This window comes from Barbus barbus, assembly GCF_936440315.1.
Source record: "Barbus barbus genome assembly, chromosome: 37".
Lineage (NCBI taxonomy): Eukaryota > Metazoa > Chordata > Actinopteri > Cypriniformes > Cyprinidae > Barbus > Barbus barbus.
Window position 1 is genome coordinate 13,472,955 of NC_136715.1, and position 24,356 is coordinate 13,497,310.

At 37.5% G+C, this 24,356-nt stretch overlaps 1 protein-coding gene across 1 annotated transcript in view; it reads left to right on the forward strand.

The window, feature by feature from the left end:
* Positions 1-363: 363 nt before the first annotated feature.
* The window catches only part of LOC306856881 (phosphatidylinositol 4-phosphate 3-kinase C2 domain-containing subunit beta-like), a 43,143-nt gene continuing 19,150 nt past the window's right edge, over positions 364-24,356 (forward strand). Inside the window, exons 1-14 of the mRNA XM_079396418.1 lie at positions 364-606; positions 7,571-8,418; positions 8,614-8,714; positions 8,889-9,049; positions 11,463-11,583; positions 13,102-13,213; positions 13,842-13,921; positions 14,025-14,088; positions 14,679-14,825; positions 15,165-15,198; positions 16,024-16,219; positions 19,142-19,264; positions 19,727-19,894; positions 22,262-22,373. Of these exons, the coding sequence (XP_079252544.1) occupies positions 7,657-8,418; positions 8,614-8,714; positions 8,889-9,049; positions 11,463-11,583; positions 13,102-13,213; positions 13,842-13,921; positions 14,025-14,088; positions 14,679-14,825; positions 15,165-15,198; positions 16,024-16,219; positions 19,142-19,264; positions 19,727-19,894; positions 22,262-22,373 (2,181 nt within the window). The 5' untranslated portion in view covers positions 364-606; positions 7,571-7,656. The remainder of the gene's footprint in view (positions 607-7,570; positions 8,419-8,613; positions 8,715-8,888; positions 9,050-11,462; positions 11,584-13,101; positions 13,214-13,841; positions 13,922-14,024; positions 14,089-14,678; positions 14,826-15,164; positions 15,199-16,023; positions 16,220-19,141; positions 19,265-19,726; positions 19,895-22,261; positions 22,374-24,356) is intronic.

The following is a 24,356-nucleotide window of genomic DNA, read 5'->3' on the forward strand; positions in this document are numbered from 1 at the left end:
GACAAGTCTGTTTTGTGTTTTAACCTAATTTCCCCTTGGTACTAGACACTTGTTTATTCCCCATTTTGTTTATGCATGCTTGAAGTAGGCCTCATATTGTGCATCCATATATGTAGCTTTACGTAAGACTACATTTTATGGCAACACATTGAAGTTGGTATATTTGTATTATAGAATATATATATATATATATAGTCATGTCCTCTTTTTCGAGTATTGTTACAACTTTGAAAGGAAACGTTCTTACGTTCCACTGCAGTGGTTGATGTCAGGCGTCATTATGGGATGCAGTTACCAGTAGTTTCCAGTAGAGTCTGCTATTGTTCCTCTCAACCCAAATCCTCTGTCTACACATTCTCCAATGAGAATTGTCTGAGCTTTGAAGCCGAAATCCACAGCGCAAGTCGCCAATCAAACAACCCGGTCAGATAAACAGAAGAGAGAGAGAGAGGGAGGAAAGAGCGATTTGGCCCTGATCAATTCACGATCTTCTGCTAGTAGACACCGGAAACGGCTGCCTGAACACCATCTATCAAAGAGCAACGATTGAGCCTGAGAATAAACGAAAAGGACTATGACACAGGCGCTCAAGAGGCCGTGCACACGGTATGTGATGTGCTCTTTCCTTCACTATAACAGAGAGCGCTGAGAACGCTTCGTATTTATTATACGACCAGCTGTTTTTGCGCAGTGACTGTAAATTTTCTTCAAATCTTTGTGTTGGATCGCGCTTCTCCCGAGCCGAGAACGAAACACTCTAGCGCTGCTCTAAATCTAACATTTAATAGGTGACTGTTCCATTCAGAGGCGTTCGACCGCCACGGTTTTGCTCATATTATCGCCTGTTTCTATTTCAAAACGACTGGCTATATACCGACTTGACAAGTTTGGGCTCTTGAACTCAAACAGATCTGTATTTAAAAGAGACGTTTGTATGATAGGACACTTTGATCCATAGATGGATGAAATGTGTATCAAAACGTTACACGTTACGGAAATGTTGTGTAGTTTGGTAAGATTATTATTTTATTGTTCATTTTGTTATATTTAAAAACAGATTTTTAATAGTTTTAATTGTTTATTTTTTAATTATTTAAAATAATTTATAAACTATAATAATTGAAATTGCTGTAAAAACAAAAGCATGATCATGCATGTTTTTAATTGAATGGAATTTTTTAAAATTAATGATATTGCATGTTATATTTATTTTTTATATGATTTTTAAAAAATATGTATTAAATAGATTTTTAATATTATTTCTTATTAATATATATATATGTTTATAATTCTTTTAAACTCGAAAACCCAAGATAAATAAAAGTTACAATAAATTAAATGACAGTTCTGCTAAATCAGAAAACTAAAACGTCTTAATACATTTTTCATTACTTATAGTTTTAAGAAAATTCATATAGGCTACCATTTAATAACAATCCTTGAGAAAAAAAACCCCCCCTCAGATCTTCCCAAAAGAACCATGTGTTTTTACACTCAAAACAAATGAAGCAGACCTTTTTTGATAATGCATACAGTCAGCATGACAAGCTGCATGATGATGCATCTCCTCAAGCTTCAATTTATTTTAAAGTAAAATATTGGCATTAATTATAGTGACTCACAAGGAGGTTTATGCAACTCAAAGCACAGGAAAGAGAGAAGTTTAAGACTGCCATACAGTGTTTAGATGCACAGAAGTGCATATTTATGACACAATAACCACAAGTTGGGTTTAGACTGCAAACCTTTTTCAAGATTCTGCTTGTTTCTGAGTCACCATGACGCTGGGCCGAACAAGAGCTAAACTAATGTTTAGTAGTGCTTTGTGTAGTGCACAAAAATGCTATTCATCTTTGATTAAAACCTTGTTTTCTTCCAGGTTTATTTCCTTGTTTGTTCAATGCATGATCCCAGTTTTATATTTCAGTCTGCAATCTTTATTTCAGCATGACAGTCTGGAATTAGTCACAGACATTTACCTGTTTCAGGTCTTTCAGTGTGCAAAATATCACGTATTGTATTTCTGAAACCATCCATGCAGCTATGACCTGTCAGACAGGGTAAAAACAACAACAATTAATGCTTTATCAGCACCAAAATCTCCTCAAACCACGTAGAAGTGTGGTGTCTGAACTCTAAAGACATTCTTGGCCATGCACCTTCTTCACAACAGATCAGAGGTGCCATGCGTTTGGTTGAGTCAAACCACTATCAAACTCTCTGTTTCAGTTTTTCTAAATTGAAAGTCTGGTGCTGCTAACAGTTAGTTTTTACTTTTTTGAAGTTTGTTTTGTGTTTGTCAAATGTCAATGCTGATTTTCTTCTGGCTTTCCAACTGGATGCCACAGAGGCTGAATGTGGGCCTGCTCACCACCATCTGCCTGTCAGATCACAGTAGAGAGTCGGCTAGTCTAGAGGTCTTTGAACCGATATTAGGGTGGGAACGCCACAGGAAGAGAGGCTTATTGATGATGGAAGACCTCAGCATACGGTGCACAAGCCCTGATCAGCTGGAACTAGCATAAGCGATCACCCTGGGCATGGAGGGAGCTGTGTGATATTTGTTGTTGGGTGGGTGTGTTGGGGGAGGGGTGTGTATGGGGGACAGGGATGACAGCGGTCTCTTTGTCTTTGGCTCTCCAAGCCGTGTGAATGTGTCTTGAGTCGGCTCTGCCTCACGTGACACGGCTGCCCTCACTCCTCCCTGTCCTTTGTTCGGCCAATCTGGGAGCCACCCATGATTGAATGGGATTATATCCCAGCAGGGGATTGATTCCGGGGGCCTGTATCTGGCTGGCCTGGGGTCCCCGTGGAACAATGCAGATCCACCCTCCTTGCCACCCCTCCTGTCTTACTGCACCCCTCCGGCCAAAGCTCAGTCATGAGACTCTGCGTAGGAAGCCTACGGGAGGCTGCTGCTCTTGGGAATGGAGGACAGCCCCAGAAAGGCCGTCTAGGAGGAGATGCATTTATATTTGTACAGTCCATCTGTTGGTGCCTGAGAACGCAGTTTACAAACACATCTGGTTTTTCGGAAGTGCTTTTGTACAAGATTGTTTATGTGCGTAACTGTCCTGGAGCTGACTCTTTACACCATGTCCTAAGAAGCCGTGTTTGTCTAGTTAATCTCAAGTTTTGTTCTGAACATTCACATTCGCAACAAATGTTGAGCAGTAGGCCATTTCATTGGTTACTTAGTTAGTATTTCAGTCAACTAAAAAGACTATAATTGACTAGTTAAGGGTTGCTTGAACTACTAGTTGACAAATTAGCCTTAAAGAAGCCCCTTATAATTTGGCTGAACTCCTATGACGCATAAATTGCGCATATATTTTCGTTAAAAAAACTGAATTCAGGGACACAGCAAGATGTACTTAATATGCCGCAGAGATACAAAAAGTGTTCTCATAGCTTCATAAAATTAAGGTTGAACCACTGATCTCACATGGACTACTTTAATGATGGCCTAACTACCTTTCTGGGCCTTGAATGTGACAGTTGCTTTGTTGTCGATGTAGGATCAGAAAGCTCTCGGATTTCATCAAAAATATCTTAATTTGTGTTCTGAAGATGACTGAAGGTCATACAGTTTTGGAACGTCATGAGGGTGCGTAGTCTAATTAATGACAGAATTTTAAGTTTTGGGTGAACTATCCTTTTAATATATATATATATATATATATATATATATATATATATATATATATATATATATATATATATATATATATATATATATATATATATATATATATATATATATATAATAAAACAAATAAATTCTGACAGGCTGTGATTGTGAGGAATCAAACAGCATTTCACTTTTAGTGTGGAAAGGCCGATGACTTCCTGGAAACACATCACATCGCACCTGTTTTGAAAACTGTAATGTGCTGAGTCCTTTCTGTTTACACTGATCTCCATATGTACACATGTTCAGCCAGGCAGAAACTAAACAAGTGACTGGATGAGTTGCTGATGGAAGGCTTAAAACACGTTGCTGCTTCCATTTCCTCTGTTGATCTGGAAAACACATTTTGTTTATTTCACCTTATTTATTCAGATGAAGATCACCAGAGATGACCAGAGGCATGTGGGTTTTTGCATTTTTGGGATGCAAAATGGGGTCAAAACGTGGAGCAATGGAAGGGTCCAGGAATGTCTGTCAAACAGATGCTCTTCTGCTTCCTCTTCAGTCTTTTGTTCTGGTGCCAGTCTTTTGGGGTAGGCTGTGAGAATTTCCTACAGTTGTGTTTGTGGGCGGAGAAACAGAGCCCCTGCCACTGTTGTCACATTACGAAGGAAACAAAGGGTCACAAGTGGTCATGAACTTAAAGTATAGTTCATCCAAAAATGAAAATGATCATTTACTACCTTTTTTGTCATTCCAAACCCATACAACTTGCACAATTGTTTTTTTGTTTTGTTTTTCTTGGAAGACAAAAGAAGTCCAGTTTTGTTGTTTTGGACCCCAATGCCTTTTATAATATGGATAAAAATCGTAAACAACATTATTCAAAATATCTTTCGTGTTCTGCCAAAGAAAGTCATAATGACAGAAGTTTCATTTTGTGTAAACTGTCATTTTAAACGTCTTAGTTGAGCAACGGTCCACATAAATTTACACAGTGGTTTACTTTCATCCACTTTGGGGTCTAGGACCACTCTGCAGTTTATTCAAGTTGTATCTATTATCATTCTAGCAGAAAACTGTCGTTTGACCTTAGACCTTCCCTGCTGAACCTATTTACCATTGTGCAGGACTAGATGACCGTTAAGCCCAGTGATTGTGCCTCTATATGGGGTGGCAGCTGTGTCATGGCACATGTTATGAGGCTGATCGAACACTAAACCCATTTGAGCAGCACTCAGCAGGTCTTCAGGTCGATTTCAATTCGAAGCTTAGCATCTGTCCAGCTGTGACTCCACAGGAATAGCCTCTTAATACGGCACATCAGTCTCCTTGCAGAAGAGAGAACAGCCCCCCACCCACTGCAGAGGAACTGTTGTGCTGCAGAGGAATCTGCGTTGCACTGATGACTGTGCTGAAAAGAAATATCAGCTTGGCTCTGTCTTTTGCTGAGCAAGCAAAGACAATAAGACCCAGATGATCAGAGGCAAAGACAATCAAATTCAGAGTCACACATGTGGTGCTTTGATCCATATATAGTTCAAGAACTTCATTAGTTAAATGTTTTTTATGTAATTAGCCATTTGTAGATTCTAGAGCAGTGGTCTCTGCAGGCCCACAGCTCTGCAGAGTTTAGCTCCAACCAGTTCCAAATCATACCTGCTTGGAAGTTTCTAGTAATCCTGAAGACCTTGATTAGCTGGATCAGCTGGGTTGGAGCTAAACCGTACAGAGCTGTGGCCCTCCAGGAACTGAGTTTGAGACCAATGTACTAGAGGTACTTGCTATATCTGTACCACCTTATTGGCTGATATTGAAATTTTGTAAAAAAAAAAATTGGTATTTTGGGCAAGAGAGATAAAATGTTTAATTTTTCATGCTCGGTTGATTTTAAATTTACATTACCTTTACAGTCTAACACTCACTTCGTTTTTTTTTTTTATCTTTAAAAACACACAATTTAAAAAAAATACTGTTAAATGTAATATTTAGTAAATTCATACTGTACATTATCAAGTTATGTTTAAATGAAAGTTTTTAATGATTGTTTTTTCAGTTTTTTTTAGTCCCCCCCCCCCCCCCTCCCTTTATTTAGACAAAATAGTAGTCTTATGCATATATTTAATATTGGTGCCTCCTTAAATGACACCTGGGCCCGTATTCATGAAAAATCTTAGTGCTAAGAGTTGCTCCTAGTATCAAAATTCTAAGAAAATTCTTAGAAATGTGTTTCCTCTTAAAATTAAAGAAGAGATCATAGTAAAGAAAAAAGTAATTCAGAAAGCATCTTAACCTTTAAAAGAGGTCTTAAGGTCCAAAATTGTTAGAGTACAGACGAGGACTTTTAAGAGGCTTAAGAGTTTCTTTAGCAGCGGAGAAAATGGACGAAACATGAAGAGGGAGAAGAAATGAGTTGCACACAATGCATGACAGTGAGTTAATAAGACGCTACACATTAGCTCGTGCAGGGATCATGTTTGTGACCGATCTTATTAGAGACACGCTAACAACTCCTACACCATGCTGAAATGCCATAGCACCAGAAATGGACGTAATCACTACATTAACATATTTGGCAACTGGAAAAATTCAACTATGCAGCCGTGATTTGGGTCTGTTACAGCACTTATTAGGCTATGTCTCTGTTCATTTCCTATAAAATACATTAAGTATGACAGCATGATAAATAAAGAATATATATACATATACATATAATGTGTGTGTGTGTGTGAAAGAGAGAGAGAGTGAGAATGAGTACGGTAAAACAGGAAAAATTACGCCTGTAATTTCAAAGTGTAGGCTTGTAATACTCTTAAAAGCGCTCTTTTATTTCCTTCTTGACAACTAACCAATCACAGTCTTCAAAAGAATGTGTCATAGCTAGCAACGGGGTCAGCCCCGCCTCCTCACTAAGATAAAAGTTTTTGTCTTTTCCTCTCTCGAGTTGCTCTCAGATTGGTCCTGAATCACTTTTAAGCTAAGACTCCTAGTTAGAAATGTTTAAGCTAAATTAGGATCTCTCTAAAAGGATTCTTAGAATCTTTAGGAATACGGGCCCTGAAGTCATTCTTCTTGTTGAGGAGAGGTTTGTTGTAGTGACAGATATGGCCTATAGGTTTAACTGTTTGCCCAATATGTGTTGGAAGTGGGACTTGTACCCAAATTCCCCAAGTTTTTTTTTTTTTTTCTTTTTCCAGGATTCATTTTTTTCCGCTTTAATTTTTCGAGACTCCTGTTTAATGGCTTAATTACGTTCTGTTTTATTGTTACCAAATTCTGTTTAAGCAAGTCTAACTATTTGAATGCATAAAAACAACCTAATCTATTAAAATGTATTTTTACAATATTCCAGTCAAACGTGTTTTTTTTGTTTGTTTGTTTTTTTAATTCTGTATTGTGTATTTAAATTTTTCTGGTTATCAAATGAAGGCATAAACCATTAATTTAATTGCTTTTAATCAAATGAAAGTTAAACAAATTCTATTTTTGGCAATCAAAGGGGGTTTACTATTAAAATTAAAACATGAAATAAATAGTGTTGATATTCCTTAAAAGTTTTAATAATTGTATTATTATTATTATTAGTAGTAGTAGTAGTAGTAGTAGTATTACTACATCTACACAATAGTAAGGTAAGATTTCTGACACAATTTCTTCAAGTTAAACTGAACTTTTGTTTGGACGGGTTGCCATTAGGACCTTTAAGTTTCAGTGTGTATATGGTGTGACAATAGTTTTACTCAAATGAAATGGTAAAATTCTCATGAAGTGTCCTTTTTGCAGCTTGACGGCATGTTTATGTAGTTGCTAGCTTTTTGTGATGCACTTCAACATCTCTGTGGAAGGTTGATGACTTATTTTTTATACTGGCTTCAGATGTTGCAATCTCTATTAGTGGTAATAACATGTGTTTTTTCTTTTACTCTTATCTCCTAACAGAGCCTAATGAACCGATTGTGCAACTCGTAGTGCCATCCAGCGCCTTTCTGCGTTCCTTCTGTGCACTGCAGCACCCCTACAGGAACATGTCTGCGGCGCAGACTCAGAATGACCGGGAGCAGCGTTGGGGTTGTCTGGAATCGCTTGGCCTCAGCCAGAGGGATCTGGTCCTAGCGGAGGCCCTGCAGATGGAGTATGACGCCCTTGCCCGCCACCGACAGGACAAGGGACCAGCAAATACACTACCTCCTGAAACCAGCAAGTCATCACCCGCGAGGAGCGAGCCCTCCATGCCAAGACGTGTTCCCAGTCCTCCTTGGAGTAATTTGCAGCAGGGGGTTTCTGGATCTGACCCCATGCTCAACCACGTTCAACCCGGAGTGTCGAACTTATCGCGATCCAGTGGCGAGTCTCACGGATTTAGTAAGGAGCCTCGTTACATCCTGGACGAGTGGGAAAGTGATTTCGAAGGAACAGCGCAGGTGTCAAAAGGGCTGCCATCTCTAGATGAGCCTCCGCCACCAGTACCGCCCAGAAATCCCATCCCCCAGAACGATCCATTCATTGTACATCGAAGCTCAGCTCCACGGGATGTCAACTTGTTCACTCCTGAGGTGGACCAGCCCAAGCTTTCCTTTGGAGACACTCTGAACTATGATAACCTCAATGACTCCCTGAGCAAGCTAAATGAGGATTGGCTGTCACCTAGTAGAAGCCGGGGAGTAAATGGGGACAAATCAGGGAAGGCAGTAGCTCGCAGTAACACCCTTCCTCCTCAGATTCCTCCTCGCACCTATCTTCCAGTGCAGAAGAGTACTAGAAGCCAACGCAGAGTATCAGTTGATCCAGTAAGCATTCAGACTATCCTTTTCTATAATTTAGTTAATATTAATTATTTGATTTGCATTTGATTTGCCCTTTTAAAATACTTGTCTACATAAACTGTGTGTGTGTGTGTGTATATATGTTTATCACAATTATATTATATGTTTATCACAATTTATAACTGTCAGATAAAGGAATATTTATTAAAAATCATTTAGGTATGTCTGGGGTCCAGGCCAAATGGCTTTGGTTATGAGCTCTTTCAGGTGTCTGAAGAGAGAGATGAAGAAGTGGCGGCCTTCTGTCATACACTTGATTTGTGAGTTATTACATTTTGTATTTTCATTCATAGTGTCCATTTAAAAACATTTTGTATAATACAATAATTAAAAAAAATCTTGTTTATTATATAAAAGTGTATATAATAATTACATTTATTATTAGGACCATTCATTCTAATTTATTTATTTACATCCTTTACTGTTCTCACCAGGCTACGATCGGCGTACCCATGCAATGACTACTCAAAAAATGCAGGCTTTGTTTGGAGTCCGTGTGTGGCACAAGATGAACTGCAGCAGGGCCTGGGGGTCAGCATAAAGGTCACAGTTTCTAGTGACCACTTCAGAGAACCACTCACATTCTCTTGTGATGGTAAGAACTGAAGTGCTTTCAATTATTTATAATCGAACAATACAGATCATTTAAATATTCTGTATCAGCTCTCATGAGCTTGGTTATAACTGTGGAGTTGTATTTCTGTTCCACATCCTGAATGTTTTGAACGGGGCCATAGGATCTCATTGGAAAGGCTGGAGAGGCTCTAGACCCTGAGTTCTCGTAATAGCATTACACTGAATGGGCGTTCTGCCAGCCATCTGTTTTGTGTACTCAATTAAAAGAGGCAGCTTTTCATTCACCCGCCTTGGAGGAACGCACACAAACCCCCTCATACACACGCACACACACACAGAGAGAGAGAGACAGATATGGCCTCATGTGGTGTGATTAGAGAGAGGCCCAAGAAATATGTCGCAAACATGTTTTCACTCTCAATTATTCACTGCACTTGTTCTTCTTTTGTTTTTCCTGCTCTGGCATGATTTGCCTGACAGATGCTCTTTATCATGGCAGCCTGCCAGTGTATGATAAACGTGGACTGTGGCTTTCTTTTTGTGTCATGAGCAGCTGTGAAATCTGCTAAATGTTTGTTAAAATGATGGAGGTCAACCCAAAATAGTTCATGGGGCATGGAAAAATAGTTGGGTATGTACAGCACTGCTTGAGGGTTGGGTAGTGATACATTTACTCCGTCTGCCCAGTCAGACAATTGATGAATGTCCATTCAATAAATATCTTTCATGCTGTACGTTATAATATTGTGGTTCCTAAATTCACTTTTTTTTTTAATTTTGTTTAATAAGTTTTCTAATTTATTTAGGCAAAGTCAGTTAGAACAGTAGTTGTCACTTGTCACATATTTTATTAAAATTATTCTAAAATCACTTTATTACTAAAATAATTTGGCTTCAATTTTTAATTATTGACCAGAATCAAAAAAGTCAAATAATAATTAAAATTATTAAAATCTCAAAATCAAAAATGTATTAATCGAATTAATACAGCAAAACTGTACAATTTTTACACACTTCAGTGGAAATCAAATGGCCTACAGATAGTTGTCTCTACATAGCAAACTGGAATTAAGTATTTAATATAAAAAGAATTATCATCACTAGTATCAGTAAGAAATGGCCCATTTTATCAATGGAAATAGTGCATTGCAAAACAAATGTGGGTAACAAGTGTCTTGTTTCTCTCTTTCCATGTAGCAATTTTTGCCCTCTCTGCTGCCTCTGGTTGGCATTCGTTTATCTGGGTCCATTCACATAAAAAAAAAAAATTAAGAGCCTAGCCTCAAGACTCATGTTCCAGCAGAGCTGCCCAGAAACTGAGAAACTACGGAGAAACAGAAGTGTGTGAAAAAGGGAGCGAGAGGGCAAGAGAGACAGGGGTGTTTTCTCCAAAATGTGCTCGCACTGTGACCGCAGTGCAGTACAGTACATGTGCCCAGTTAGGGTGTAATTTGTGGGAAGGGTGGATTAACCTTTTTCTGATTCATCCCTACCTCTGCTCGTTTGTTTCATATCCTCCCAGTGAAGTGACGAACATTGTTCAGGAACAAGGGAAAATTCCCATCTCCTTGCTGCTTTGTCTGTTGTCCACCTAATGTATTCAGATCAGTAGGCGCTAATTTACTGTATCGGGAGCATCTGGCAAAGTGTCCATTTTCAGGAAGGGATACACAGACATGCCACTAATTGATGACCTCTTATTAGATAAACCCTTTGAAACACACTGGGCCGTTCTGTTTCTTTGTATGCTCATTTCTCATTGTTAGCATGTAATTAAACTGGCATTTGTTTTGTGTAGCAGTGTTTGGGGAAGTTACTTTAAAACTGAAGATTCTCAAGTTTCAAGCTACCCAAGATCAGATAAAGGAGATAAACAGTCAAGCTAACCCTGTAAAAAAACAGTTAGCTACTATACCAGTTTTCAGCTAAAGTAGCTAACCTTTTATACACGTGAACTGATGAATTTACCACCAAATACAACTAATCCAAATATCCTATATATATATATATATATATATATATATATATATATATATATATATATATATATATATATATATATATATACGGATTTAAAAAAAATGCCAGCAACATTTAACTAGATATTTTGCTACAACAAAGTAAATTACACAAGGATACAAATTAATCAGTGAATAATTTTTAACTGGTTCATTTAACTGAATCATTCAAACAAAAGATAATAGTAAGAAATGTTTCTTGAGCACTAAATCAGCGTCTTATGAAGGATCATGTGACACTAAAAAATATTATTGCCTCCATTCACTTAGTTATAAATGTGATCATAAAGTCAACATATCATTTTATCACATCTACTTGCGGGAAAAGTGTAGTTAGTTGGTTGTTTCTCAACACACAAGTAAAGTTACATAATGTAGTTGTTATATTGTAATATTGTTGTCCTCTTCCCTCAGGATCGTCAACCATAGACCTGCTGATTTATCAGACACTCTGCTACGCCCATGATGACCTGGATATGATTGACGTGGATGACTACCTGATGAAAATCTGCGGCCAGGCAGAGTTCCTCAAAAAGTAAGAACTAAGGATTCACCAAAAGCGACTTGACTGTTTTTTGCTTGCTATCTAAATGCATAGAACTTTCATAAGCTTACATTAGAAGTTACATAATTAGCCAAGTCTGAGCTTTTATAGGCTAAATCAACTTTCTCCACAGAAACATGATTAGCCTGTTGTGGCAGTTGTTTATAAGCTTCTTCCTGTAATGCTGACAACAGGATTATGGGGACATCTGCATTTGTCTTCCAGTGGCTTCATGTCTACCTCACATTGGCTCAGCATATGAGTGTGGGTTTGGTGGAGTGGTGTTACGGCCAAAAACAGTCCCCTGTTGCTGCAGTGTGCAGCGTGTTGCTAAAAAGTTCCCATCCAATAGCATAATGAACTACACGTTACAAGGACGTCCATTGTAAAGCCATTTGAGTTGTGGGTGGAAATGGGGTGATTCCAAGGTGAACCGAAGAGCTGTGGTTGTTGTTGGTGGTCTGAACAGCTCCTCGTCATATAACTGTGGCCCTTCAATTGTGGTTGCATAAAAACAAGCTGTGCTTATGTCTGTGGACTACTTTAACCACATTGGGTTTCCCTATGACACGACCACCATTTTGAGGCAAACTTAACTAATCACTCAAACGTGTGCTCTTCCTGTTTTTCTTTTTTTTTTTTTTTTAAAGGCCACTTGTTGTTTTTGATGAGACAGTCGGTTGTGTTATTTTTCTTAAAGGGCAAAGCTGACAGAACTGAGGCTGAGTTTATCTGTGTGAAGAGAACCGCAGGTGTTGTTCTGTTGAAAGTGTGTTGGTTGTTTTTGCTGTGGGTGCAGCTGTGTGCTTTTCCTGATAACCATGTGCTTGTGCAGGGCCGTGAAAAGGAGAGACATTGTGTGTATGACTGTAAAATACATAAGCATCAGTTTTCAGAACAATAACATACTCCTAGAGACTTTTTCTGGGTGCTGTGACAATGAAACAATAGACCACAATGCCAATGGTACAGTTGAAAACATGCTTGAGTATGAAGCTAGTGGAATAATTTCAGTTTCTGTACAATTGTCGCAGTGCATTTGGGGGAATGGTTTGTGGGCTTTAAATTGTGTTAAATTTAAACAAATTTAAGTTTAATTGATTCTTTGTGGTTTTGTCTTGTTTTAGACTTTTAGTTTGTGCTCTGTGTTCCCCTTGTTATCTCCTAATTGTTTTCACCTGTTTCTTGTTAGTCTATTACCCTCTGTGTGTTTAAGCCCTTGTTTCAAGTTTTCTTTGTCAGTTTTTGTCCATTGTTGGATGTCATTCGAGTGCCTAGTTTGAGTATTTTATTTTATTTATAAGTCATCTGCAATGGAAGACTGCTGTGCTTCTAAGTTTTCTTATGTTACAGCATCCTTGATGAAAAAGTATTAATTTATTTCCTAAATATTTATGTATAAATAAATACAAATCTTATTGAACTTTTCAACAGTAGTCTATATGTATATAAATAAATTATGAAACAGTATATCTAAAGTTTGCTTTTGCCTCTTTTCCTTCTGCTAAGCAACCAGACTCTGGCGAGCTTCGAGTACATCCAGCAGTGTCTGAAGTTTGACTGGGACATTCGACTCAGTCTTACCAAACGGAGTTCAGTCAACATGGAGCTCGCCCGAACGGTAAGACCAAAGCTGACAGCAGATGGATTAGTGACTCAACAATGTTTTCCTCTTACTGAACAGCTGAAACTCCAGGAAACACCTGTAGGAAACATTTTTAGACTTCTACAACAACAAAACCTTGAGTTACCTCTTTGAATTAATGTAATCAAAATGAATGTCAGTCATTTTAAAAATGCAGTCCACATTGCACTAGGTGTTCATCAAACTCATTTGGAAATGTCAAAAACCATTCATTTTTAATCTCACAGCTTCATTTAGATTACAATGCATGTAATATGTTTGGTATGTGACCATACCACGAGGTAATAAACAATGCAGTATTTTGAAGAATGCTGGTAACCAATGCTGGGTCCCTTTGACGTCCATAGTATGAACAAAAATTACTGTGGAAGTCTGCAGGACCTATAACTGTTTGTTATTTTAAGTATCATATTTTGTGTTCCACAGAAGAAGAAAAAGTGCATACAGGTTTGGAATGCCATCACATTAAGTTTGGGTGAACTATGGCTTTAGAGTTTCTTCCTGGAACCATAGACTCCAATAGGGAACCGTTTGAGAACTTGTTAGTGTAGATGCTAAAGGTGTTTTAATTTTTAAATTTTGCATTATGCTGTTGTTGTTGCAGACAGAGGACGATGATACTCAATCCACCATGAACCACAGTATTCTACTGCAAGAAAGGCCAATCAAACAGACTGTGACCAGGTGAGAGCGACGAAGAGAAGGTCAAGAAGTTTAGGCTGTAATATGCTAGAGAGATTCTAACATTCACATTGTTTGACGGCACTTACTCTTGTTTGTGTGACAGGGAGGCACTGACTCTTCTCCTGGATACCTTTCAAAATGAGGCTGAGTCTTTCCTTTTATCGGAGGTAACCTTGATACAGACATTGCTTATCTGAAAATTCTTTGATAATGTGTTCAATTGGGTGTGATATGCTCAATCCAAATCATGGTTGTTATAGTTAACCAAAACCATTAAAAAATGGTTCCATTATTTGAAAAAAAAAAAAAGACTTTTTCAGATAATTGCAATACAACATCTAAGTTTTTAGTTTAACTACTACAAAATGACTATAACTGAAATAAAAATTATATAGACATAAAAAACGAATAAATGACAAACACAATAAAAAAAAACTAATTCAAAATACTAAAACTATAATAGTATCTCCAGTGATTCTAATATAACACTGATTCAAATTGGAAACAAATATTTGCAAGTTTCCTGACCACTCCCGCTGTCTGCCATTGGTCAGGAAATTAGCTCATGACATTGGTTGAGTCATTGTTGCTGGTCAGAAAATTAAACCACGTTTTGATCGTAATTAAAATACTTTTAATTACAGAAAATTAATCATTCAATGGTTTACTTGTAATGTCTTTGCATATTAAGCTAGGCTAGCATTAATGTAAAAAAAAAAAAAACCTTTTGAACAATCTTTTTTTTTTTTTTTTGCAGGTTGAGTTGCCATTGCATGTGGAGCGGTTAGTGCAGTCTGTGAAGGCCTTGTGTACTTCTCTAGCAGCTGTTGAAACACCTGACATCACTGCTGCCTTAAACCAGCTGCCAGCTTGCCCATGCAGACTACAGCCTAAAGTGCAGAAGGTGGTACCTTTTGAACACTTACTTAGTCACAAACATTACATGGGAAATGTTTTAGAAATCTGATGTACATACTGCTGTGTTGACTTCTCTCGTGTGAGCACAGACACCGTGCTGCAAATGTGCAGCTTTTGCTGCTTTTAGTTCCTCTTATCAGTAGACAGACAATTATCTGCTTTGCTTAGACCACTAAACTTTGAAACTGCAAGAAATATCTGATAGAAACGCCCATGGATGTATGTTTTTTGGTTTTACTAGTTTCATTTTCACTTTAGACATAGTTTAGCGTGACTCTCTCTCTGATATGCATGCTTAAGTGTATGTTTCTGTGTTCATTTATAGGATGTCAGTGTCTTGGCGAAGAGAGAAAACAGAGGTACGGTGCTTCTGGTCATACTACTCTCTTTGATTTTTGTGTCAAACCGAAGCATATACTATCAGTGAAACATTTAGCCCTTATAAACTTAACCTTTTATATATAAATTTTTGGTCACTACGTAATTCTCAAAAATCATAGCTTCCTTCACATAAATTCCATTTGTTATTTTATAGTTTTGATGACTATACTTCCAAGCTGTTCATAGTTTTGGTGACTTTTTTTTTTTTTTTTAAGTTTAAATTAGTTTTGTATTTAAGTTTTAAATCCCAAGAAGATTTGGCTACTTTTCAAATGCCCTTTATAAATATAGTTGATATTTCCATCCTTGTTCTAGACTCAGACTTAATTTTAATCTGTGAAAATCCATCTTAAACGTATTAAATTTTAAACTATCTAGTTAAAGATGTAAGTCAGTCAACTCAAGTGTGTCCAAACTTGACTGGTAGTGTTTGACTCTTCCTGGGGTAAGACGGTTGAGGATATGTGTTCAAGTGTGTCTTGTTTGTTGGAAGACACACTTGAACATATATCCTGCTACGAGGAAGTCTGTGATCTCAGATAGGCATAAACGGGAAGGATGCAGCCTTGTGTAGGACACTTGCAGCAACTAATGTCCTTCTGTCTGCTTTATCATGTGAATTCGTACTGCTGCTCCATCCGGTATTCTGTGAACATAAAATGTATAAGATAAAAAAAGGTTAATGTTAGGGATAATATACAGAATCTAGTATTTCAGAGAGTGTTGTAATCATTGGTAATTCTTGGCATCAGAATTTGTATGTAAAAAAAAGCTGATTTTTTTTTTTTTTTTTTTTCTTACAGTGGCAATTGGGGAGAAGTTAACTGCAGCCATCTTGGATCTTCTGGAGCTGTACTGCAGCACTTTCAATGCTAATTTCCACACCATGCCACACAGCAGCAGATCCACAGCCCCCATACAGGAAGCTGGCATGGTCACCAATGTGCTTTCCTTTAGCGTTTACGCAGCTCATCGCATCCCTATCACATGGGCTGCCAGGTAGCGCTATATTTCTTGTTTTGGTTTCATCGCCTTGTGAAATCAATTTCAATTTTCAATCAAATTCAATCAATTTTTAAAGAAATTAATGATTTTTGTTCAGCAAGGGTGTGATCAAAAGTGAGACATCATTTTACTAAATTCTGTTTCAAATAAATGCTGTTCTTTTTAACTTTCTAATCATAAAAAAAAAGTTTCCACAAAAATATGGAGTAATGGTTGCTGGAAACTTAGCTTTGCCATCCCAGTATTAAATTACATTTTAAAATAACTTTCATTTGAATACCTTTTAAGTTAATAATATTTCAGAATATATAAGTTTTTACTATATTTTTGATCAAATAAATGCAGCCTTGGTGGGTATAAAAGATGTTCAAATACATTTTGACGACCCCAAACTTTTGAACGGTAGTGTTTGCTGTAATACTTCATTGTTTGTTGTCAGCTGTGCATTGTTCATGTAGCACAAATTAAGGGTGTTGCTAAAAACAATGGAACATGGAAGAATATTACTACAACTCATTGTCTACTGTCAATCTTTATACAATTGCCTTTGTAGAAAAACAAATATGAAAGTGGGTTGTTTTGACAGTTTGAACGAGTTCAGATTTGCACTCGTAAGCGTTCTTGTTTGTTTTGCAAACGCAAACATGTTTGCAATCCGGGATGACAGGTTTTAAACAAGACTTTTCCTTGATATCATATTACATGCTGTTTACTGCAAACCAAAAAAATGAAAGTAAAAAAAAATTCCAAAAATGAAGGCAAACAAAACAGATTCAGAGGTGCCACAATATGTGTTAATCAGAAAAATTATTCTTGATTTGCTTTGGGGTAGCCCTTATTTGTATTTGTTCAGGAAGTGCTGCTTTCCCAGCAGATAGCGTACCAGATTGCATGCTCCATCTGTTGATCACTTACGTGATCTCATTTGCTCAGGATAAGAAAAACTACTAAATAACATTAATGTAGATCAAAAAAACCTGACTGTTGCATTTTTAGATGGAATTCTGTGGAAATGATACAGGAAAAGTTGACTATTGTGGAAGAAGTGCTGCAGCTGTACACCAGCTGTCCACATTGCTGATCCCCTTTGGTAATCCAGCAGGATTATTTGGCGTTACAATCTACAGAGAGGACTCTTGAGAATGACATTTTCTCTTTTTTCACTCTTCTTTACCCTCTGTCCTAAGCCAGAACTGTGGCGACTGCTCCCACCAGCATGGAGACAGATGCTGGCCAACCCTAAATGTCACTACACCTCGCCCAGTCGTTAAGTGATAAAATAATACAGCCCCTTCCCCTCCCCCACACAGCACAGGGATGGTCTCTCCCACCCACTGACCTGAACTAGTGCTCTTTGTCTCCCTCTGAAACTGATGCTGATTGTGGAACAAGCCATCACAAAGAAACATGTATGGGAACTCAGCATAACCTTTGACCTCTGGAGGCCAGGCGGAGGGCAGGCTGGGCACCAGGCACCTGTGCAGTGGTGACGTAGGGTTGACATTCTCTTGCATCCCATCTGCTTTAGGCAGTTAGTCAATCAGATGGGCTGATCTAGGATCAGTGTGAAAAGGCGATTTTAAACATGAATATGGTTAAATGATTTTTAGTTAGTAACATTAGTATTTAAATCACGTGTTTCTCTTTACTCTATGGTATTCCATTTTGCTTGGGAATATTTTTCTTTCTATTTAAATTGGCCTTGGGAGAATTCATTTCCCATTTAGAAGTCTCTATACGTGCTTGAATTGAAGTTGAATGATGTGGGAGAACATTGGATAAAGTTGGGATTAGGAGAGAGAAGTTAGGAGAATGTGGCAGGGTTTCCAGAGCCATTAAACTAGTTAGTGAACCCAAAATATAAAAGCATGTCTGTTTAGTAAAAACTTGATTGTAAAGCACTTTATGTATGTTCTGCAACTTTATGTATGCCCCCCCCCCCCCCCCCCCCCCCATTCTAAATAACGAAGTGATATTATTGTCTATATATTGTCTGTCATTGTGATTTTAATCTTCCTTCCTCCTCCAGAGCAGAATTGTGACACGGCCGTTCAGACTGAAGTCGCATTGCAAAACATCGGATATGTATGCGATTTAGGACCACATATAAAAGTGGCCTGGACCTGATTTGATCGGATTTGTGCTGTTCAAACTGTCATAAGAAAATCAGATATGGGTCACATTTGGGCAAAAAAGTCGGATTTGGGCCACTTTAGCCTGCTGTATGAACTAAGCTTAAATATAATGCGAACATGAACTTTTTTTTTTTAATGCTGCCCTCCTAAATCATGCACACTATTCGCATTTTCTCAGTCAGTTCTTTAAGATGATTCACTTGAAATTTAAAAGAATAAGTTAACCCAAAAATGAATGTACTGTCATTTATTCACTGAATGACCTTCTGTAAAACACTAATGGAAAATTTTGTGGGAAAAAAGTGCTTGTCCGTGCAATTACCGTTAAAGGGAACTGGAGCTTTTAAGCTTCAAAAAAGATGCAAAATCACCATCATAGCATCTTAAACCTAGTCTATATGATTTGTGAGCTATATTACTCTATCTAATTGAGTCAGTTTTCATTGAAAATCTTGACAATGCAGCATTCACTGGAGGTCTTTGGAGTAGTGATGTCTGATTTGTGAATTGGTAAACCTTTTGAGTCAAATCATCTTGAAGAATCAGTTTGTTCAGTGCGTAAAACTAGACTGAAATAATAATTCCCACATCTGACTCCTCGAGTCTGAGTTTAGCTCAGTTTGGTCACAATGCTTATCAGGTTAGCAGCAGCTCCCTGGAAAGGAAGGTTTTCAGTGATTTAATGTCCCAAATATCTTGGCTTCTGTTAGATGTAACTTGCTGCCATTTGATGAGCTCACCCTCTTTGTCTTTCTCTCTTTTTCACATAACCCATCTACAGTTATGAAAATTTCTTCCTGTCCTGTTCTCTCACCCATGGCGGAGTGGAGCTTTGTGCCCCCCAGCACACCAGTAAACAGTCGGTCAGCAAATATCTCTTCCACCTGGTGGTGTGGGACCAGAGGTTAGCCTGACGCCAATCCACACAGTCCCATAAATACTATCTCTCTGAGGTCTGTCGAAAATAAATGGCCTAGTGTTTGAACACGTTAGATCTAAGCTTGTTTACCAAGTATTTCAGACGTCATATTTGAAAATAGCACATCCAGCTCAGCTTCCTGTGGCTGTTTTTGTACTCTGCCACCTTATTGTAGAGTTTTGCTATTGTTCAGGGATATTTTAGTGGACAGTTTCCTCCATCCTGGTGAATATATTTAGTCTCATGCATGTAGGGGTGAGTTTATACTATTATAACTCCTTCAAGTATAGGTGTCTAAAAATAAAATTTGTTGTTCTTAGTTCTCAACATTCCTGAGAATTCATAGAATTCCTCCAGCATTCTTAGAATTCCAGTTTTATCCTTTTAGGAAGCATTGTCAAAAACTTGTATTATACACATTTTTATTTTGTCTTTTTCAAAATACAGAGTTTGCTTCCCCATCCAGATCAATCAGTTACCGAGGGAGTCACAGCTGACTGTGACGCTATATGCCACCCCTCTACCGCCCCCTGGAGGTGCGGAGGAAAAGAGCAAGCAGAAACGCAGCATTGAGGCTTTGGGTTGGGTCACAATGCCCTTATTCAACTTCAGACAGTAAGAATGGATGTCTTTTTTTTTTTTTTTTTTTTTTTAATTCCTGGCAGACTTTCCCATTTTTTTGTCATTAATGATAATGCCATGAGTGCATATTATACTGGAGGGCATGAAAACAGGCTCTTTAAGCACTAGAGTTCTGCCGATACTCACCTCCTACAGCAAACAGTTGTGGTGTTCAGAACAGGCTGACGTCTGCTAGTCTAGCGCGGCCTACAAACGCTACAAACACGCAAACTAGCGCAATTTTTTTTAAGTGTACACCAGTTCCTAAGCAGAAGTGGCAAATTGAAAAGCTGACTGTTATATCTAAAGCTGTGTAAATATAGAAGTCAAATGAATTTGAAGACACACTGAACAAACATTTCATAGTCAAATGCACATCTAAGTCCAGCTAAATATATGTAATATGTCATGAAACTTTTCGTCCTTTTGACTTCCATCTTCATGGAAGTTTGATCGGTCAAAAAAAACCCAAGATTACATACATAATTGGTTTTGCATCATTCTTAGGAAGGCTGACATGTTTGCTTTAAAGTTTATTTACAGGATCCATAAAAAAATGACTAGCAAAAATATAGTGCTGTCAAATGATTTATCACGATTAATCGCACCCAAAATAAAAGTTTTTGTGTACATAAAGTATGTGTACTGTGTATATTTATGTGTATATAAATACACACATACAGTATATTTGAAAATATTTACATATATTTATATTATATACATTTTATGAATATAATATATATTTAATATATAAACATAACATATTTTCCCTTAAATATAATACAAGGATGTGTCTATATATATGGCTGGGCAATTAATTTTCCCATGGGGCCACATGAGAAACTTGGGCGGTTGCAGAGAGCCTGACCAATACACTTAACTCAGTTCTGCCCAATATATTTTTATGAAAAAAAACTGTAAATGGAACATTACAATCATCAATGAAAATGTGGAGCTCACAATTATGCCACTAGCTAACAAACATTCATAAAAACAGTTTTGAAAGTGTCCTTTTTTATTTTTTTTTTGCAGTGTTTCAAAAACTACCATCACAACTTTGAACAAAAAATCAAGTATTTCAAAGATTATGGATTCGCAGTCAAAACCTGAAACATACATTCTCATAAAATGTATTCATTACCAATAGCTATACTGAACCATATCTTTATATTTTTCATGCTTTACGGATGTAAAAAAAAAAAAAAAAAGACCCGAGATTTTGGGAGACAACGTATTTTGTAGACTTTCTGTGATTTACAATGCACAGCCCAGAAGCAACAATAGCCGGTCTGCAGGATGGAAAGGGTTGGCTATTCACACCATAAAATATAGCATACATACTCTATTTACTTTTTTATTAAATGAGTTTTTGGTTACGGACGGACAGCTCTCTGTTATAGACGTGACATTTCTGAAAGCGGAATTTATCCGACAATGGAAACGCGTAGCTAAAATGCTTTAAAAACTTTAACAGAGACGTCTAGCTGGTATTTAAAAGGGCTGCCCCAACAACTTAACTAGTTGTTCATTTAAGTCATTAACTAATCGCAAAGTTATATAATAGCTAATAATCCAATGAGCTTCAATATATTCCGCGCTCAAGTACACGTATAACGTTTGCCACCAAGCACAGGCAAAAGTCGCCTAATAATTATGAATGTGTTGGGGAAAAAGGAGATATTTAATTATTTATTAATTCTGGACGTTCCTTTTAGAGAGAAATGCAACCTTCATACAGATTACAACAATCAGGAAATATTTGTTTTTAATTGGTTCGTTTAAAGGTAGACATTTTAAACTTTCTATAGATATAGCCTATTTCACATGTCTGTGAGGCAGCTGTACGCTGAGTTTCGGTTCTTTTTCTGACGCGCTTCAGAGATGGCAGAAAGCGCGTCCTGCTTTCATTATTTTACAAAAGCAACGCTTTGTTGTTTTTATGAGTTTATAGAAATAAAATCAGTTTAGAAATAAAGTCATTATCAGGAAACAAAGCTGTTGCCTTTGAAAATAAAAGCAGTGCAATTACACCTATTTGCGGTTTGACTTTTAATTCACAAATTACCTCAGGCGGGGCCGTTCAAGGATAGCCAGAGGGCCGGATGCAGCCCGGGGGCCGTGCAATGCCCAGGTCTGGTCTATATTTATATATACATAAATATGCACAGTACACACACATTATGCAAACAAAACCTTAATTTTGGATGCAATTTAATCACAATCGTTTGACAGCGCTACAAAAATATTTACTTTTGCTTGAAAGATAAAGACATAAATATACTGATGTCAAGTATCTAATTGTGCATATTCTGCATAAGCGGATGTTAGGTGTTTTCTGACCCTGTTTTCCCTCTTCCTTAGTGTTCTGACGTGTGGGAGGAAGCTTCTGGGTCTCTGGCCTTCAACCCCCGGCAGTGGAAACGCTCGCTCCAGTACGCCCAACTTCAGCCAACCAGACAGCGTCATCCTTCAGGTTCGGCCTTTTTCTCAATCCAAAGTGTTATCATATAGTAAACTGTCTTCCGCTTGTCCTACTTTCTACTGCATTACTCTTAACTCTGACGCACTCATGTTCTCTTGAAAAGTCTTTTATGCATATACACCCAGTAAAGTTAACTATTGAGAAAATTTGCATAGCTAACAGGTTTAAGGTGTTTAAGCAGCATATTTTTGAAGGCATGTCTAGTTAGATTATTTGTAAAAGAGTATAATGGAGGTGTAATGGAACTTTTATCCTTGGCTCATAACTTCAGGAGTAATGGGGTCAGGCCAGTGTGCAAATGGAAATGTAGGAAGGAACTGTCCCGCTACTTGCAAAATGTCCTAAAAGTAGGTCAGGTTGCTCTGCAGAGAGAGAGAGAGACAGATAGATGCAGAATTTTCACTTTCATATGCATCTAAACAGCCCCAGACAAAATAAGCATAGGAAATATTTTGACAACACAAAACTACATTTTATTCTGATTTTGACATCAGCCCATCTGTATAAGATAATAACTAGTAACATAGTACTTGTTTTGAATCAGACATGACACTTTTTCACTTAAGTTAGTTTTTTTTTTTTCTTTTGACAAATTCATTAAAAAGCACCTTCCATTTTTTTTAAGTGTTTTAAAAGTCTCATGCTTATGAAGGCTGCATTTGTTTAAGAATATAGTAAAACAATACTACCACAAATTAATCAGCTGTTTTCTGTTTTGGTATATTTTATTACCATTCAGAAGTATAGGGGATGTTTATAAATATATTATATTCTTATTACTCCATACATAACCTTTTTATTTCTGGCTTCGTAGGATCACAGAATTTGTTTCTCCACTATGAATAAATCACCATCAGTATCCATGAGTTTTATCACTGAGGTGCCATGTAAATATACTTTTACAGATGTCCCCTTGAGAAATGTTTACCGATTAGGGCTGTACTCAGACAATCATCGCAAACACCTGAGATGTCACCCCGGATCTTGTGCATGCTGAGTCACCACTTCCTCCACATGCAATAATATCCTCTCTTAACACATTCAGACGTGACATTTCACCGCCGGTCTCTGTAAACAGCCTCCCCGTTGGTATTGTTATGAAATTGTGTGGTGAATCGTGTGTGCATGGTTTTCTCTTCACTCGGATGGGCCTCTGTGAAATTCCCACCCTCCGTACAGGCCTTCTACTATACAATCCCCTTTCGTTTTTCTGCCATCTCTGTGTGCCAAACAAGCCCATAGTAATGCCAATAGGGCTCTTTTGTGCCCGAATGGCATGGCTTTGTCTAAGGGCAGTGGGCTGTGCAGTTTAAACTGGGAGCGAAGCCTGGTCCTGTGCCTATTCAGTATGTTCTGCCTGTGATTTAAGTGCCGGGGTTATTCAGTGTGAGGTGGCAGATTTCCCTCAGTCAGTCCATGCAATCTGCCGGTGAAGCCAAGATGCATCTGGGGCTAATGACACACCTGGGGCTCATTAAATCTGCCTAATGTGCACTCGCTCCCTTTAGCTTCTCTCCTTCTCTTATCCATTGCTGTTTTTCTCTTTCACTTTCTCTGACCCCATTTTTCACATTCTTTTCCTTTTTGCTTTTCAGTAAGTAAATGTTTTTGATACTTTCATGCTGAACCAAGTCCTACTTCATCAGTAGCTTGCAATAATCAATTGTCAACTGATAAATATTTAAATATTTTAAGTAAATATTTGCTCATAGACAATGTAAAGGGCAGGGTGGAAATTGCAATATATTTTAATATTGTCTGTTGGAATGGTTGATTTTAAGATTTGTCATTTTATGTATTAGTGTTTTTTGTTTTTTGGTCAAAAGACAATATATGAGAAGCCTGGTATTTAAAGTTGATATGTAGACTACCTCCAGTGTTTCTATATTGTAAAAGAAATTACCAGTAATAGATGCGTAAATAAATATTCAGTTTGTTGTTGTAGATCTTTATTTTTAGTGTTTTTAGGATGAT